Source organism: Montipora capricornis, chromosome 14 (assembly GCF_036669925.1).
Source record: "Montipora capricornis isolate CH-2021 chromosome 14, ASM3666992v2, whole genome shotgun sequence".
Lineage (NCBI taxonomy): Eukaryota > Metazoa > Cnidaria > Anthozoa > Scleractinia > Acroporidae > Montipora > Montipora capricornis.
In genome coordinates, this window is record NC_090896.1 from 46,516,383 (window position 1) to 46,533,882 (window position 17,500).

At 39.9% G+C, this 17,500-nt stretch overlaps 1 protein-coding gene across 2 annotated transcripts in view; it reads left to right on the forward strand.

Annotated features, from left to right (window-relative positions):
- Positions 1–16,265, forward strand: part of LOC138032483 (uncharacterized) — a 16,460-nt gene extending 195 nt beyond the window's left edge. Inside the window, exons 1-6 of one of the 2 annotated variants that reach the window (XM_068880186.1) lie at positions 3,606–3,706; positions 7,787–8,388; positions 8,594–8,698; positions 8,953–9,078; positions 10,924–11,283; positions 11,648–16,265. In XM_068880186.1, the coding sequence (XP_068736287.1) occupies positions 7,818–8,388; positions 8,594–8,698; positions 8,953–9,078; positions 10,924–11,283; positions 11,648–13,389 (2,904 nt within the window). In that variant the 5' untranslated portion in view covers positions 3,606–3,706; positions 7,787–7,817 and the 3' untranslated portion in view covers positions 13,390–16,265. Of the gene's footprint in view, positions 1–3,605; positions 3,707–7,786; positions 8,389–8,593; positions 8,699–8,952; positions 9,079–10,923; positions 11,284–11,647 lie in introns of those variants that run through there. The other variant, XM_068880187.1, reaches the window with a different exon arrangement.
- Positions 16,266–17,500: the final 1,235 nt, after the last annotated feature.

Here is a 17,500-nt window from a genome sequence, read left to right on the forward strand (position 1 = left end):
TACCTATTTTCATCTTGTGTAACTTAACTTGGGTGTAAGGCCTGAAGGAATCAAGGGTGAAGGTCAAGGGTGAGGGTTAGTGTGCAGTGAACAGTTTGCGTTTAGTTGATGCTCATTACTAAGGTTTGTTTGATCCCTGTGAAAGATTGGTAACCATAAATAACAGACTGCAAACCACTGCTTGTTTATGCAAACATGTGGGTAATAGCAATACCATTGCTTTTATGAGAAAACAATAGTCATCGCTCATTCTTCAGTACGTCTTTGGTACTCACTGCTTTATCAAACACTGGCTATTCCGTGACTTCTGTTTGGTACTGATGCAGGTGAGAATACCAATCAAGACATAGCTTTTATTGCCATGGGTGTGTAACATGTGCTTCATTAAGGTACCGGGTAGTTCAAATTAATTTCAACATTTCCTTTCATTGGAAGGATTGATACTGTAACAATAGCACAGGAAGATTCAGTGCTGCTAAATAAATTTTCAAAGAAAAATAAGGGGCACTGATCGAATCCCTCTGATCAGATTTTTTGAAACTTTGCAGGAAGTTTTACTTGGCCAGCTTAAATCACTTTCCAGTAAAAGGAGATAAGGTTCAGAGAAGTGCCATTTTTTATGACCAGTTCAAACCAAAATAAAGATATCTTTTTGTAGGGCTTTTTTGTTTCCATGGTCTGCGTTAGGTCAAGATCTGGTTAAGCAATAGTTGATGTTTCGTTTTTTTACTGTAACATCACCACAATAGTACTTTGTGTGGTAGCATTAGGCCTTCCAACAAGGAGAACGTTTGAAGTCACCTTGAGGGGAATTTCAGTCTAGGAGATATAGTTTCAACTTGTCCATATCTAGCAGACTGGATGCTTTCGTTGTACATAATAATAATAATAATAATAATAAGAAGAAGAATAATGAATAATGAACCCTACGCCAGCGTTATTTCCTGGCTACGAATACAGCTCTCATTTGCTATATTAAGAACTGTACACAGATGCGTCAGAGGCTCTAGATATCCTTTCAAATCACGTGAGGTCTCAGAAGACTTCACTCTCGCTGTAGCTGGTCTACATTTGTACTCATAATTTTAGGCTTAGATTTTTGATTAGCTTTTTCTTTATTATTATCTCTCTCAGATAGTACACGCGCTGTAATTGGCTAAATTAGGGGGCCGTATTCTACAGTACGGCCTGCTAAATTTAAAATTTCGACAAAACATCATCTAGCGAGTTTTTCATGTCATTTCTGTTGCATAAAATTGTACTGAAAACTGTTTGAATCTTGCGAGCAACTATTTCAAACTTAACAACCAAGAAGATTTAGTTTTTGGGATTTTGGCACGGCATTCTTTGTGGCAGTTGAACCTTCCGCTTCACTTTGACTAGTTTCCTTGCCCGCGCGCCGGTTAACCTCAGAGATATGATAAATATCTTACTAACCTCGTTTTCTCGGTCCGTACTGTAAGTTATGGATCCTCGTTTTTTGCCGTTGATTTATGGCCCACACGCTTCGCGCTTGGGCCATAAATCAACGGGAAAAAACTTGGTCCGTAACTTACAGTACGGACCTCGAACTTGGTTAGTAAGAGGTATGTAATGCTTAATTGTCTTTTTCCCATTTTTAAATTATTCACATATCATAAATAGTTTTCTATCATGAACATATAATTTAGTTTTTAAAATTTGTGAATAATTTCGATATGTAGTTAAAATTTGTAAATATTTACAAATTATTGTTTTGATAGTTGAAGTAAAGTTTTTGTATAATATAATAACTGTAATGATAATAATATTTATTATAATAACTACAATAATATTTCTATTAATAACTATAATATTTATACATTAATAAAAGACTTGATATAGTGCACATAATCCCAAAGCTCTAAGGCACTGCACATCAAGTTTGGATTCTAACTAAACAAAATGCAGCTAAAATACTAGGGCAAACAAACACATTAGAGGGTAAAAGATGATGAAATGGCTCATAAAAAGACTGGCTAAATAAGTAAGCCTTAAGATCATGCTTAGAAGAAGAGAGGTCCACTGTAGGTCTTAAATGATCAGGTAGACTGTTCCAAAGCGTTGTTGTTCCAAAGATCTGTCCAGCAAATCAGTTATATACATTGGCGCAAGCCCATTAAGTACCTTAAATGTCAATAATAGGATCTTAGTAACAGGGAGCTAGTGAAGCTCGAGCTTGAGTTATATAATCATACTTCTGTTCGCTCAAAATTAGATGGGGAGTACAGTTCAAAACAGCTTAAAGTTTTGCAGTTAGATATTTTTGAAGTCCGTACAATAAATAATGCATTCTCATTATCCAACCTACATGTGACAAATGCACAGACCAAAATCTTGGCACTCTCCATGCTGAAATACCTTCTTATACGAGGTACATTACAAATGTGAAAAAAATTGCCTTACGTACACAAGACACTTCACGCTCAAAATTCATTTGAGAATCAAAAATCACACCAATATTTGTATCCAACACAGACCCTCTGGTCTGATTACCACAGATAGTCAGTGGCAGTAACTGTGTCCTGGGACAAAATTGTGATGCGATCAATAGTAATTCATACATAATCAAAATCACCAAATATTGGTACTTGGACTTTAAAAATAAACAACAGTTCACCCTTCTCAAATATCTCACAAAGACATCTAGCACTCTGATTAAGATTGTGTGGATTTTTTGAGGACATACTTGCTGCAGCTTAATAAAGTACTGTCATAGGTAAAGGAAAGATGCATCAGGCCTTACACCCAAGTTAAGTTACACAAGATGAAAATAGGTACTGGTAATCAAATTGCTCATACCAACTTCTGATGTTTGAATTGAATTTTGAGGGTTTTGTGATAATATGGTTCAGGAATACCTAACTGAAAAATATAATTTCATTGTTAAAATTATGCTTGAAATCATGTATACCTTTCTCATGCCATTTAGTTTGGCTTGAAGCAAAATTTGTTTGCTTTACATATTTAGTACAAAGAAAATGCCCACTTGAATCTTGAATGTAAAGAGCAGAATTTAAAACTGGTTAGAGGCAGGCATGATGCAGATTCCAAAAGTATTTGTACATGCAGTCATGCTTTGCATACAATGTAGCCTGATTTTGAATAATAGTTCCACCATAATAGTATAATTATAAAGCATAATTATTTACTTTATATAATTATTCTATAGTATAAGTTTATAATTATTTTATTATTATTTTAGCAGTGGACTTGACACAAGCCAAAAAGTACTTCTTCATAAGGACCATGTTTGTTTTCTCTACTGATTACACTGAAGAGACTATTATTTTGTAGCTGATAACAACTCGAGAACAAGAAACATACGAACATTAAACACGAACGCTGAACACAACAACTGAAGCAATTTAATATGTGAACACAGAAAACTTTACGCGAGGCTCTCCATATATGGGCATACCCAAATATGGCAATGAACAGAAAGGCCCAAAATGCAACAGAGACCATGCCCAAATATGGCAATGAACAGAAAGGCCCAAAATGCAACAGAGACCATTCAATACTTCTGTGAATTGCTGGAATTTATCTGATGTTTGACGTGGTTTTGTCATTTATTTCATGAAAACTTTGCTTCTGGTTCTCATTGGAGGGTTCTTTTTGAATTTGAAGTGATTTTCAACTACTTAAATAGACAATAATTTTTCTTCAGCAGTACAGTCAATAAGGGGTAAGTGACTTGCTACTTGTAACCTTACTTGTAGGGACAAACAGCGTTTACTGTGAAGTGCAGCCAAACTATGCGATTCCGGAATTACTTTTATAAACAGTAAATCTCATTCAGTTTTGTTTCTTCAGTCTTGTGTAGCATATATTAGTCAATGCTGTGTGATGTTTTCATAGCTTGCAGAGTGTGTAGAGGCAAAAGCAGCTATTGTGCTTTGCCTCCTTGCCTTCTGAAATAAGCTACTCAGGAAATAATGACCCAAGGGTATTCTTCTGCTCGAATTGTGCAGAGCTAGCCCCTTAGGGGAGCAGGGTTAGTGCAGTGGTTAGAACACTTGCCTCCCATTGTGTCCCAGGTTAGAGTTAGTATGTGGGTTCGAGGGGATTTTTCCCCCAGGTCTTCCAGATTTCTCCTCAGATTGTAAAAGACCACTCTTTCGGAATTCCAGTTATACATAGAAGTGTAGAAGTGTAGAAGTGCCATCCTCAGAGAGAGCTGTAAAACTTGCATATCTTTCATATTTAAGGAGGCTCCCTAGAGTTTTAGGGCTGTGCACAAGCTGTGCACTAGTATGGTGCGTGAAGCCTGAATCGCATGTGTTTTTCTGATTTTTGTGATTTCTGCATGACCAAATCTGGAAAATTTATAAATCTTTGCAACAGTGTTGTAAAATGTAGTTAATGGAGCGTGAATCGTTAGAGCTATCCTCTACATATCACGTTATTTTGTAAACATTATGCAGCGCAAACGAGACATGAATGGACTCCTATATTCTAACAACTCGAACTGAGTTTCTTTATCCTTGTCTTTAATACTGTCTGCTTACAGTTAATATATCCTTCATCTGGATTGGCTTGAGCTATTTCTACCGCCTACACTCTTTCCATCATAGCAAGATGCTGGCTGGAGCTCATAGGGCTGTGGAGAGTTTGGCTTGTATATCGTTATTTGGCTTTTACCGGCCTACAACTTGTCTGATCTGGCGCAGTTCACCTCGTGCGTTGTCTGTCACACCGATCGTGGAGCAGTGTTCCCCCCTTTTTATGCCAACATTGTCTCTAGCATTTGTTTATTGTAGTTTGTCTCAAATGTAAATACCCGCGGGATCTGTGACATTAACTGCTAATTTTCTCGTGTTCCCTTCAGTAATTTTTTTTTTCAAAAATTTTCTTAGTTCTAACCACATACAGTTCCTATATCAAATACCCTGTATTAGTTAAAATCTGTCAGAGCTAATCGATAATATTTGGAAAAAGGACAAATTACAGAATATTGGCAAAACCATCTGAACGAGCTTGACTTTTTACCACTTCAAAAGTTCAGGCAATATCATTTCCATAATGTGGCAAAGAATAAAAAATTTCACCAAAGGAAAGTATCATCAAGTCTCATCGCACCAGTAGGTGCGTAAGGCCTCCACGCTGTCTGACCAATACCCCCTGTCTTGTGCAACCACTTTGGCTACTTTCCAGCTCTTCCACCCAGCTTTGTTTCGCTCTTTTGCGACTGCCCTCCTCCAAGTAGTTTTTGGTCTTCCTCTCACCCTCCGGCCTTCAGGAGTCCATCCTAATGCAGTAAAGCAGTTGTTCTCACCCTCTCTCCTTAGTATGTGACCTAACCAGTTCCACCTTCTTTGCCACACCACACAACTTATGTCATTGATCTCAGCCAACTGAACCACCTGCTCATTTTTTTTTGTCATTAAATTTTTCTGCTGCCATTTAACCCGCGTTACATGTCTCAGGGACTGGCACTGGAAGCTATTTAGTTTCCGTTCATTGTTCTTGCAGATTTTCCAAGTTTCACAGCCATATAGTCATACAGGTTGAACTAAAGTCTTGAATAGGCGTATCTTGGTTCTCCTTTCGATTCCTCTAGCTGCCCAGACCCTCCCTAGTCTCTGGAATGTGCCACCTGCCTTCTGTAGACGGTGCAAAATGTCTTTGCTACCACCACCCACCTTGTCTACAATAGCTCCCAGGTATGTAAACTCCTCAACGTCATCCACTTCTTTGCCATCCACCATGATCTTCAGCTCTCAAGAATTTCATACACACCTCGTCTACTCCAGCCGCTTTCCCCGGCTTTGTCCCCATCTATGCAGCCTTAACCTCTTGTAATCGCCATCTTCCTAGATCTATTTCCCCAATCTCCTCTGATTCTACTATCTCATCCTTCTCCAAAGGACTCGTTGGGTCATCTCTGTTTAATACTTCACTCAAGTGCTCCACCCATCTCTGCAGTCTTTTCTCTTGTTTCAGTCCTAAGCACCCCTTGCTTGTCAAAAGGAAAGTACAAATATTAAGGTGTTTAGGCAAAAATTAGGAATATAGCTGGCATTCATAAGATGTGATGTTGCCATGGTAACGGTTATAATCCAAAAAGTGACACCCAAAAAATAAGCCTTCTTATATCGGTACCCATATTGGTAATTTTCTACGGGAAAAACTATGAGAAAAATTAATTAGGTTTCCTTTTGTGACTCGTGCCCTGTAGTGAGGATATTCGTAAATACTCTAGGGAGCTTCCTTAAGTTGGTTTCATATACCTGTAGTTTCCTAACCGTGCGCAAACTGGTTACTAGAAAGTGTATGATGGCGCGAGCTTTAAAGTTCGGGCGACCGACACGCGGCTCTCTCACGCGGAAAGGAAACAAACATGGCTTCCCCCGATGGCTTCCCAACTTTGGAAACCTCTTTTTTCGTCAAGATTTTCTGGACGTATCATCTTTTCGAAAGGTTTACCTATCCGTAAGAAGGCTGCAAATTCTTTGGAGTCCAACAAAAGTTTAAAAAAAATCATTTCCCACTGTTCTGAACGACTTATCTGATTCTAACAACCCATCTTTCGAAGGACACAGCCGTCCTTGGAGTCTCGATTGCTACGGAAAACAAGCAAAAATCGCCGAAGGGGGATTCCCATATTTGTAGACCAAGCGAAGAAGATACTCACTTTGTCCCTTTTTGCGAAGAGCTCGAGGTTGAGCACTTGTTCCAAATTCATTCGATTTCTTCGCTCATGTAAACAGATCTCAAGCAGAGGTACGCGCGCGCGTGCACGTGGTTGGGAATTTCACGTATGCTCAAATGGTGATCTTGGCGAATTGCTATTCAGTGACGTATGTTTTGCGATCGAAAAAATGCGACACTTTCCCGTGAAATATCTACAGTTTTGTTTGGTGAAATTTCTTCAAATTTTGCATAGCGGCAATTACTGTTTACACCTTCTGTCTGCAAATTCATCAAGAAATTTTGTTAGGCCATTTTTTATGTGGAGCTAAAAAACACAAATTCGCTAAAAACGATGAAACTACCTTTATAACCCCTACTTTTTTGGCCTTCAGAAGATTCTTCTGGACAAATGTCATGTAATGTCAAAGTTTAGAACATTTTCACCGAAGGAAATGGAAGAAAATCAAAGGAAAAGCAAAATAAACACTGTAAACAACTTATCTTTAGAGAGTTCTAATTCTAGGCAAAACCCCGTTAATTTAACAGTGATGGTTGAAAAAAGTAGTTCTGTCTTTTACAAGTTTATTTCGGCCGTAGACTTGAGAGAGCAATGCTAAAAGTCCTTTGGATAGTGGAAACTAGCGCGCGCCGAATGAACAGTGAATAACCATATGAAGCCACCTTAACACAGATGCTTTGCTTTCACGTAAACGTTTAATTAAAAACACACTTCACTTCTAGGGGTTTGGTTAGCTGGTTCATGGTTTCCATTGTCCGTTTTAAAGACTTATTGTTTCAAGTTACTAATGGCAGAAGGAAACTACCGGTAGTTGAAGCAATTCCAGAGACAGCTCCACATTTAGCACGCACACTTAGTTCCGTTTTTTGCACCCGCGTCCCCGCTGTGGTCCCCTTGTGCGCGCTGTCTAACAGTTAAGGAAAAATAATCTCGGCCAGCTGATATTCTGAAATGTTTATGCTATTTTAATTTGCTTCACCTTCATTTCAGTGCATGATTATTCTCGTGGTTTGTATGACACATGCCTCTGCTTTCCCCACACCCCTCCTATTGTGACTGCACAACTGAATGACCCATAAAGCTGTTCTAATTATGACTTTTAATTTCTGACAGAGGTTTAATTGAAGTTTGAGCCTTGCTGGATATGGATGCACCACTGTCATTTGCTGATTTCTACTCCATGATTACCTTTGTCACCAATGATATAATATCTGCAGGTCTTCGAACTATCTTCAAACAGGAATGGGACAACCGTTACAAGGATACTCTCGGGGAATGGAAAGATCAACCCCAGAATGGACAGGACTTCTTAAGGCAGGAGTCCAAGTTGAGGCTCAAGATTTTGCCATGTGTTTCAAGAAATGCTCAGTTTTTAGCTACCGTGATCCATGGAGATAGCAATCAGTGGGATGCACCTACGCTGTTATATAGTATTCTGCACTCTAAATGTATTGGGGACAACCTGAATCCAGAGGTCAAGAAAAGTATAGACAAGTTGAGGAGCATCCGTATAAAAGTTTTATTGGGTCTATCAGCCGTGACAGGTCATAAAATGTCATACTCAGAACTTTATGCTTCCGTTTCTGGCGTCCTTGATGCTTTTACAGCACTTGGCCTGCCCACCCAGCAGATTCAAGAAATCACAAATCAAACTAAATCTCTGATAAGCGAGTTGAAGGAAGGAGATGACCCAAATAAGGAAGACACAAAAAGCGGTTAGTATGTTTTGGTAACAGCTAGCGTAGTACACCAACAAGGTGTAAAGAGAACGTTGCACAACACCTTGTCAGTGATTGTTTACATTGCCACAGTGTGCAAGGTTAAAACACCACCTGTTTTTAATTTTATACTGGATTGTGTAAGCACGTGTCAGCTAATAGCTCCCAAATGTCGTTTCTGACGTACTTGATGCCTTTTCAGCACTTGGCCTCTTCACCCAGGAGATTTCATTAAGCACAGATCTACATGCGTTTGTGATAAACGAGTTGGAGGAAGGACATCACCCACATAATGAAGAAATAAAAAGTTAGTATGTTTTGGTAACTGCTAGTGAAGTCAAATTTACACCATATTTATTCACTTTTTCAACAATGACAGATGGAAAAATGCAGCCAACACCAACAAGGTGTAAAGAGAACGTTGCATAGCACCTTGCCAGTGTTTGTTTACATTGCCACAGTGTGAGAAGGTCTTTGCAAGGTTAAAATACCACCAGTTTATAATTTTACACTAGATTGTGTAAGCAAGTGTCAGCTAATAGCTCGCAAATGTCGTTTCAGTTGTACTTGATGCCATTACAGCACTTGGCCGCTCCACCCAGCAGATTCAAGACATCACAAGTCAAACTGAGTCTCCGATAAGTGAGTTGAAGGAAGGAGATGACCCAAATAAGGAAGACACAAAAAGTTAGTACGTTTTGGTAACAGCTAGTGCATGTAGTAAAATTTATGCCAGCTGTGGAAACACAGCCGAGGAAACACTCCTCTGCAGCTCGTGTTCCCGCAGAATTTCTCGTTCTCCCAAACTTTCACTCGTGTTTCTATAACTCGATAGACACACGGTACATGTTTTCAATTTCTTAAATAACAATCGATTCACAAAAAGTGGTTGAAAGTTATAAAATTCAAAACTATTTACAAATAATAATAATGATGATGATGATGATGATGGTAAATTAATGTTAATTCATAATAATTAACACATAGTACTTATGGAGCGGTTTTCAAATGACTTTTGAAAGTAAGAGATATTTTTCGCTTGTACATTTGTTTCCCAATACAGATCTTGTGATAATTAATACTCAGGAGGTTTGGTCCTTTGTTTTGTTCATTACAAAGAGTGCATTCAGACATATTCATGATTGCATGCATTTTTTTCGATGAACAAAACAACGGACCAAACCTCTTGAGTATTATCACATGATCTGTATTGGGAAAACAAAATGTACCAGCGAAAAAGGTCTATTGCGTGATTACGATTGCTAGACTTAACGATTGTCGTGCATGCTGCACTAAGATAATCACACAATATTTAACTCGAACAAATGATGCTTTCATGAATCGTTGAAGCGAAATACCAATGAATTTCGAATTGTTGACAATGATGCTCGAAGTAATGTACACGATCGTTTCTCGTTTAAATACTGTCTCACATCTCGATAAATCGATCGTAGCGAACAAGAAGCACAACTGACAAAAGCTGTACAAAGAAACTATCTTTTTTCGGAAATCTAATAATATCATGACGTCACAAGCTTAATTTTTTGGCACAAAAACTACTTAAAAACTTGATACTAAATTTCACTTGGTCCATGTTCGTGGCAGTGATTGGCTTTAAAATCTTGCAAAAGTTTATTAACCACTGAAAGGGGAAAAACAAAACCAGCAAGTTACACGGAATTGCTGCGAATTTTGATTGGTTTATTGCGCTGTTCGCACCTGATGTGATTGGTCGGAGTAATTACTTTGGTATTGGTGTTACAACACTCAATTTCAAACCGTTCTATGTCACATACACCATACAAATATGTTCATATGCACGTTACAATAATTGATGAAATTAAGTGAATTAATAAATTTAGAGATTAAGAATGTCTAAATGATAACATTGCTGCTAATAATCAGGTCATTTAAAGGCTAATTCAACAAAAAGGTAACTTTTGAGAGCTCTTTTAAAAGATGCCAGGCTGTCAGTGTTTCTGTTCTCTGCGGGAATGTGTTTTCACAGTTTCGGAGCTGTTGATTGAAAGGCTCGATCGCCATGCGTTGGCAGGTACCTTGCGCTTGCTGGCACCAACAACGTCGCATTCCCAGATTTAAGATTAGGGAGCTTAAGCAGGGACCACAGCGACAGCAAAGAGAACGTCAAAATATAAATTCACGTTGTTGTAATCACTTTGTGACTATTTCAACCGTTTTAATATGATAAGGGTTTGGCAGTTCCTCAAAAGTGCCACTGGTCGGAACGGCGCTTAATTGAGGGGAAAAAATGAAAATTTATCCATCCTCAAGTGCTGACGTTCGTCATAAAACTTCAAATTTCACGTTGTTGTTTAGCAGACGACGGCAAAGAAATGGACAAAAGTGAAAAATGCACGTGCAGAGCGTGCAAAGCTATTGTTTTGCCCACTAAATATGCAAATTTGTGACGTTCTCGTTGCCGTCGCCGTTGTCGTTCCTTAAGCTCCCTATTGTATCTAGGCCGCACTGCAGCAGTAACAAGATTAACCAGATATTGCCTTTGTATTTTAGTTCAAGGGCGCGTGGCTGTGGAGAATGAGTACGCACTTGGCATCGTGGCCCATGAACATCGAGCTGATACAGACTTCCTACAGACAGCTATGGAGAATACTGAAGATAATGAGCATAAGGAGTGCGCAAAGCCTGTCATCGGGCTTGCCAAAGGATCATTTGCTATTGATTCAATGTTCAGTTTCCACTGGAAACAGATTCAAGACACACTGGGGCAATTAGAACGGGCTAGGTATGAAGATGACATTGATAAAATGAAACCTCTCATGGAGCTTCTGAAGCACTGGAAAGATGCTGGAGACCGCATCATGGCCAAACGGAATGAGTTGGATAGTATGGTGAAGAGTTGTGCAGAGGAAGGTGAGTTCTTAGGGGTGGAAACAGGCAGGAAAAAGATAAAGGAACAGTTTCTCTGAGATCTGAAATGGACAATTAGCAAATACCGCTAAAAGAGGTTTAATTATGAATGATATATTTAAGGTTAAGGAGACCCTGATTTTTTTTATTTCCAGGGAAATTGCTGAAGTGATCCTTACTCAAAACAGATTTGATCAGAGGCAGAACAAAAAATATATATTTAGGATCATTAGCCCGAGCATTTAAAATTACCAGTCTAGTGTTTGCCCAAATTCTTCCACGATTATTCCACTTTGCTCAACTTGCACAAAGTAACCAAATTTTTAGGACAATTCTCTTTTTTTCTTTGTTATCTTCTTGCATCAAGGAAGCGATGGTGTTACCCATGGATATCGACCTGATACCGACTCCGCACCGAAAGGTGAAGAAGTAGAGATTGTTGAAGCAAGCATGAAATTTGAAGCTGAGCACGAGGAATGCGTGCGTGTGTTGCCCTACAAAGAAAACGATCAGGTGGTGATTCGTTTCTACGTTTTCAGTGGCGAGTCTGGTGCACTCGAGAGCTTAAAAGTAGCCGCCCAAGAATGCTTTGCAAAGATGAAGGTGGAACTAAGGTGGTTAGATCTATATAACAACGCAGTCAATGTACTGAATGTTAGACCTCTTGGGTACGTTTGTGGTGAATCCCACGAACTTGCACTGGAGGCGTATCAAGTCGATGCAATCAACGAGGTAATAAACGAAAATCTAAGTAAGTTTGACAAACATCGAAACGTCACATCTGTGCAGGCCTCTTTTAAAGTGACAAACTCACAGCAGACACGTGAACCGTGTATAAGAATTTATGTTCTAGGAAAAGGTTTCATTCCTATGGGCGAATCCAAGTTCGAACCTTTTCTTGGACCTTACCCGGTGGACGTGGTAGACGGGTTTTGGTATAGAACTCGAGACATCTGGACTCCGAATCAGGCACAAAAACAGAACGACGTGGTTTGTTTGGGAGCAAGCATTGGCGTGAAGGGTGAGGGAGGTTGTGGGACCTTAGGTGCTATTGTGGAGGATGGAGTTGGTGGCTTATATGCACTGTCGTGTGATCACGTGATCAAACATGGGCCCATTGTTCAAAATGAGATTGTTCACCCTGGATTGGATGACCATTTAAACTATCTAAGGTACCAAATACGTGAATACGCCCATTGGATAGACGAAATTACTGGACCCGGCAATCAGGAGACTGAGATTTCTGGGGCTGAAAATCTCCAAAAACCTGAAATGCGGGAGAAGTTCAACAGGCTGAGGGAACTAAAGGAAGCGAATCTAAATTCCGAAAGATGTTTACAGTGGATACTGAAGAAAGCGGAGGAACATGAAGAGGCCTTCAAGGCGGGTTTGAAAGAACCAAGGGTTGTGGGTAGTTACACTAAAGGGTTGAGGCGTAATTTCAAATGGACGAATGACAAAGAGTATTTCGTTGATGCTGCCATTGCCAAGTTGACTGACGACGAAGTGGAACGTTTAAAAGAATCCAAAATCGTTCAAGTTATTGGAAGAGGAGTTCGTCCCAATGGTGAATGTTGCCCAGTAAAAGATATCATGAATGCTGAACTCCTGTGCAAGAGTGGCAGAACAACAGGGTACACCGAAAACGGCCATGTTGTTGATGCCTCCGTAGATGCGCCAGGGTTTTTGGCGCCTCCTATGTTCGAGGCACAATCAGATGCAACATTTAATATCAGACTACCACACACCGCTTGTCCAGAAAGTGACACACGGCAAACAAGTCAATCACAAATGGAACCAATTCACGGGATGACCTGCAAGAAAATGTTTAGTAATGTCGTTTGCGAGCGCGTATGGCGCAAGAGCTGCTTGTTCATTGACGCAAAAAAACACTTCGTTGATGAAGGGGATTCGGGAGCGGTGATCTTCGAAAAACGCATTGAGAGTCGTGGCCTTCGTGGCTTTGGCATACTTTTTGCTATGCATGAAAATTCTTATAAAATATATGCCATAGCATCACCCTTAGAAGTCGTTCTTGATGCCCTTTCATCAGAAATCTCAGAAGGTAACCCTCATACCTTGCGATTGGTATCAGAATTGAACAGTTGAGTGACCTGAAAAAAAAAATTGCCAGGAAGAAAATGTGTCTCCCTGAAACTAGATCATAAATCCTTGTAATTTTCAGTTGAAACTGTTAATGTAGGTGTGTTTAAGTTAGATTGATTCTTAGAGGTTTCACTCCTTGTAGTCAGGCTACCAGTCCCTCTCTGGATGGTTAGGACTGGGAGCCATAGCAACGAGGATAGCAACGGGAACGGGGACGCCACAACACCAACCGCTTTAATGAGAAAAAATCAACCGTTCCGCACTGACTCGCGGTTTACATTTTGGTACATTTCTTTGCCGTCCTCTGCGAAACATCGACGACTTCAAAGAACGAGAACGTTACAAAACAATAGTTTTTTATGAGGGAAAACAATTACTCCGCACGTTCTGCACTTGCGTTATATATTTTGGAACATCTCTTTGCCTTTCTCGGCTAAACAACTATGTGATATTGCTAAATTTGTGGTTATGTGGTTATGTGGTGGACGTGAGCACCCGACGATAAATTTCAGTTTTCTCTCGAAACTTCCGCGCCGTTCGTACCAGTTTAATTTCTGGATGGTTGATGTATATTTGATATACCGAATGACTTGGAATAATCGCGAAGTGATTAGAATAACGCCAAGGTACAATTTCAGATGAGAATATAACATTTTCGTAGCCGTCGTCGTCTTCCATGCTTAAGCTCCCTAATAACGTCAAGTGACCAAAATCAGCGTCTTGCGAAGAACAAGCTAATTTTTTTTTTGTCTGCAAACTTGAATGCCGTTCATGCCAGAGTCAATCTTGGATAACAGACACAGTTTACACATTGTAAGAGTTGAAGTAATCGTGAGGTGATCACAATAATGGGAAATTTCTATTCTGAACCGGCCTCGTTGTTAAAGCTCTCCATAAAATGAGGCACAGGAAAGCGGCCCGAAGTCTGATTCTAAGGGGCAGATGATCTTGAAGACTCTCTTCTCAAACTCATTAAACGCGGAGACACACTAGGCGACAAGTCGCTGCGACACGACGCCTGTTCGGTTCACGCGCAGTGATCTCGTATGAGGGGGAATGTGAACAAGTTTTCTGATTCAATATGGGGGACCATATGACGCTCTCTCATTGCTTCATTTATATTTGGTCGCAGCGACTTGTTGCCGGAAGTGTGCGGACGGTACGACAACGCTGCTTTCGCTAATTTTGTCGCTGCGATCAGTCGCACAAATTCAAACTGGTTTGAATTCGTGCAACTGATCGCAGCGACAATGGTTTTCACAAAATTAACCGTGTCACGTGAGGCGAATTGTTGCGGCGACTTGTCCCCGCGACCTGTCACAGCGACCTATCGTCTAGTGTGTCCCGGCCTTAATAGTTCAAAAGCCCAAAAGAAAAGGAATCTACCGTGAAGGAAGTGTGAATATGTGATCATATGAGAACAAAATGTCGGCAAGAGTGTTTCATCCTCTATCCCAGCGTCTCGAATTCGGTTCTGAAAAAGTCGGCCTTCGTCCTCGTCTTTTAACTTGGTTCTGGGTGTTTGGATATCTGATAAAACTCTCTTTTTCGGGTGGATATATCACCCTTTAATTTAGTGCTGTTCCTGTGTTGTGGTTTGGTCTTTCTGTTAGTGGCTCACCTGTTCGGCAAACTTGGAAGAGACGGCCATGGGAACCAAAATTGCAGTTATAAAGGCGGAAATTCCACCTTGACCATTCAGACTGGAGAGCATTCCTTTGAGACGCCTCCGTTCAAAGGTCTTCGAAGAGGTAGAATGTAACACCCTCAGCACCCCTCCCCATAAACCTGGGGTCCGTTTCTCGAAAGTCCCGAAAAGTTTACTGGCCCGAAAAGCAATCTCTAAGACTACAATCTCCTTATTCTTAAAATCTGATCTTTGACAAGCTTTCAAGATAAAAAAAATTGCACACTAATTGCCAAGTTTCATGGCTTAAGTTGTCCTCCGTCTCAAGATACGAAGGGAAATACGCCCGAAAAGTTTCGGGGCTTTAGAGAAATGGGTTCCAGGTTTCAATCGGTTTTCTGATGTTGTTCTTTTTTTTTTTTGAGAGGGGGAGTACATGCACCCCCTCCCCAAAGCTGCCCCGGAGGTTCGTCTGTTGGGGACGTATGGTTGAACTTTAAAAGATTGTGACGAGTAATTTTAATTATTCTATCGTTCTTGATCATTGTGTAGTTTGGAAACACTTTGTTAATAAGATAGACATGCATAATCCGGCATAATCCGTCTGGAAGGAAACTAAGCAAACCTTTTTAGTTCGCCTGCTTAGTTCGTTTAGGAGAAAGACGGGAGAGGAATATTAAAGGAGACCCAATCAAAGGTTAACCCATTCGTCCCTAATTACCTTCCCCTAGTAAAGTCTTCTGGTGTTAGACAAAGTTAAGTCTTAAAGTCTTACTAACTTCACACACACACTTATGTTGGCCCGGGCAGGTCAATCATCAACATACTTTAGTTACATCACTGAAGTGTTAGATATTGTTAAATTTTAAGGAGAAGCATAACTGGTAAATACACCAATAGTTGCACAGTGTACCAATAAAGTATAGGAGCAGATTAGATACTAAAGTAATTGGATCAATTTGTTTTAATTGTTCAGCCTTTGAGTTTGGAGATAATATTTTCAACATCAAGATAACGGTAAAGAATAACTGTTCTTGCATGGGGAAGTCTTGCTGTTAGCTTGTAAGAGCTTCTTTTACTGTCTTGAAGGTTTTGAGGAAAAATACATGTAGATCATCAAGAATCATGGATATGTTGATTTTGTCAAAATCCTATCACCTGAATCCAGATTATCTACATTGCTTGATACTTAGTATTAACTCTAAAAGTGCGAGTTCACTTCATTAAATTTCAGTTTGAATGCACATATACACAGACACCCAGTACCAGTGTTATGTTTTCTCACATAGTTCCATATTAATATTCATCATATTGCCTGGACTCTCTATTTGGAAATTCTGGTTTATCTAACGAGTCTTGTGGGAGACACAGTGGCCTCATGGTTGGTGCGCTTGACTCCGGATTGAGTGGTCCGAGTTCAGGTCCGGGCCGGGGACATTGTGTTGTGTTCTTGGGCAAGACACTTTACACTCACGGTGCCTCTCTTCACCCTGGTGTATAAATGGGTACCGGCGAATTTATTGCTGGGGGTAACCCTGCGATGGACTGGCATCCCATCCACGGGGGAGTAGAAATACTCCTAGTCGCTTCACGCTACAGAAACCGGAGATAAGTGCCGGCCTGATGGGTCTTCTATGCTCGTAGCAGATTTTACCCAACAAGCGTGAAAATCAACATTGAACTGTACAAGTCGCGTAAAATGGAGGAATTTATTTTCCTTCCAGGCTACATAAGACAGATTTTAGTACAAACTGCTTTGTCATCTACAGTTTTCCACGGATTGCTGTTTGCCGCTTTGTCCAGCCATATTTTAGCTAATTCATCCATTTTCTTCAGACGTAGAAATGTCTTTCCAAGAAACATGTGGTTTCTGGCATAGAAGTTTGGATCCACTAGGGTATGAAAGAACAAGAAATTATATTTACTATAATTTTATTTTACTGGTCATATCCTGAAAAGCTACATTAATTTATAAAGAGGATTGTGTATAATGAAAAGCCTTGAAGAGCCTTCCCCCAAAATATTGCACAACTTGGTTTAAATTTCTAACTTGCACCATGGACGAAAGTGTCAATTCAAAGACGTTTTTCTCACAAAATGAACACTTGTAGATGGATTGTCAGCAACTGGTAGCACTTACATGGTAGCAAATTTTAGAGTCAGTGATCTTAACTCTTAGCACAATAGTGCGTCATCATCATGAAATCTCAGCCAGAATAAAAGTAGAACAGAGGCAAACAGCCAGAGAGATACTTCAAATCTGAAAGTGAGTCCTGGCATGTGGGTATGGGTCAAGGCTTTAAATTTAATTAAAGACAATATTGATTAGGAGGCCTGCCTCTTTCCATTCCTTGGTATGGAAGAAAACATCTTGTTTTATGTGTGTCTCCTTTTGTAATAACTTCTTGGAGTGTATTCATTCTGATCCTATTGCAGCTATTTCATTTTCTTTGTTTCAACACATGGTTCTGGGTTCTGAATATTTGA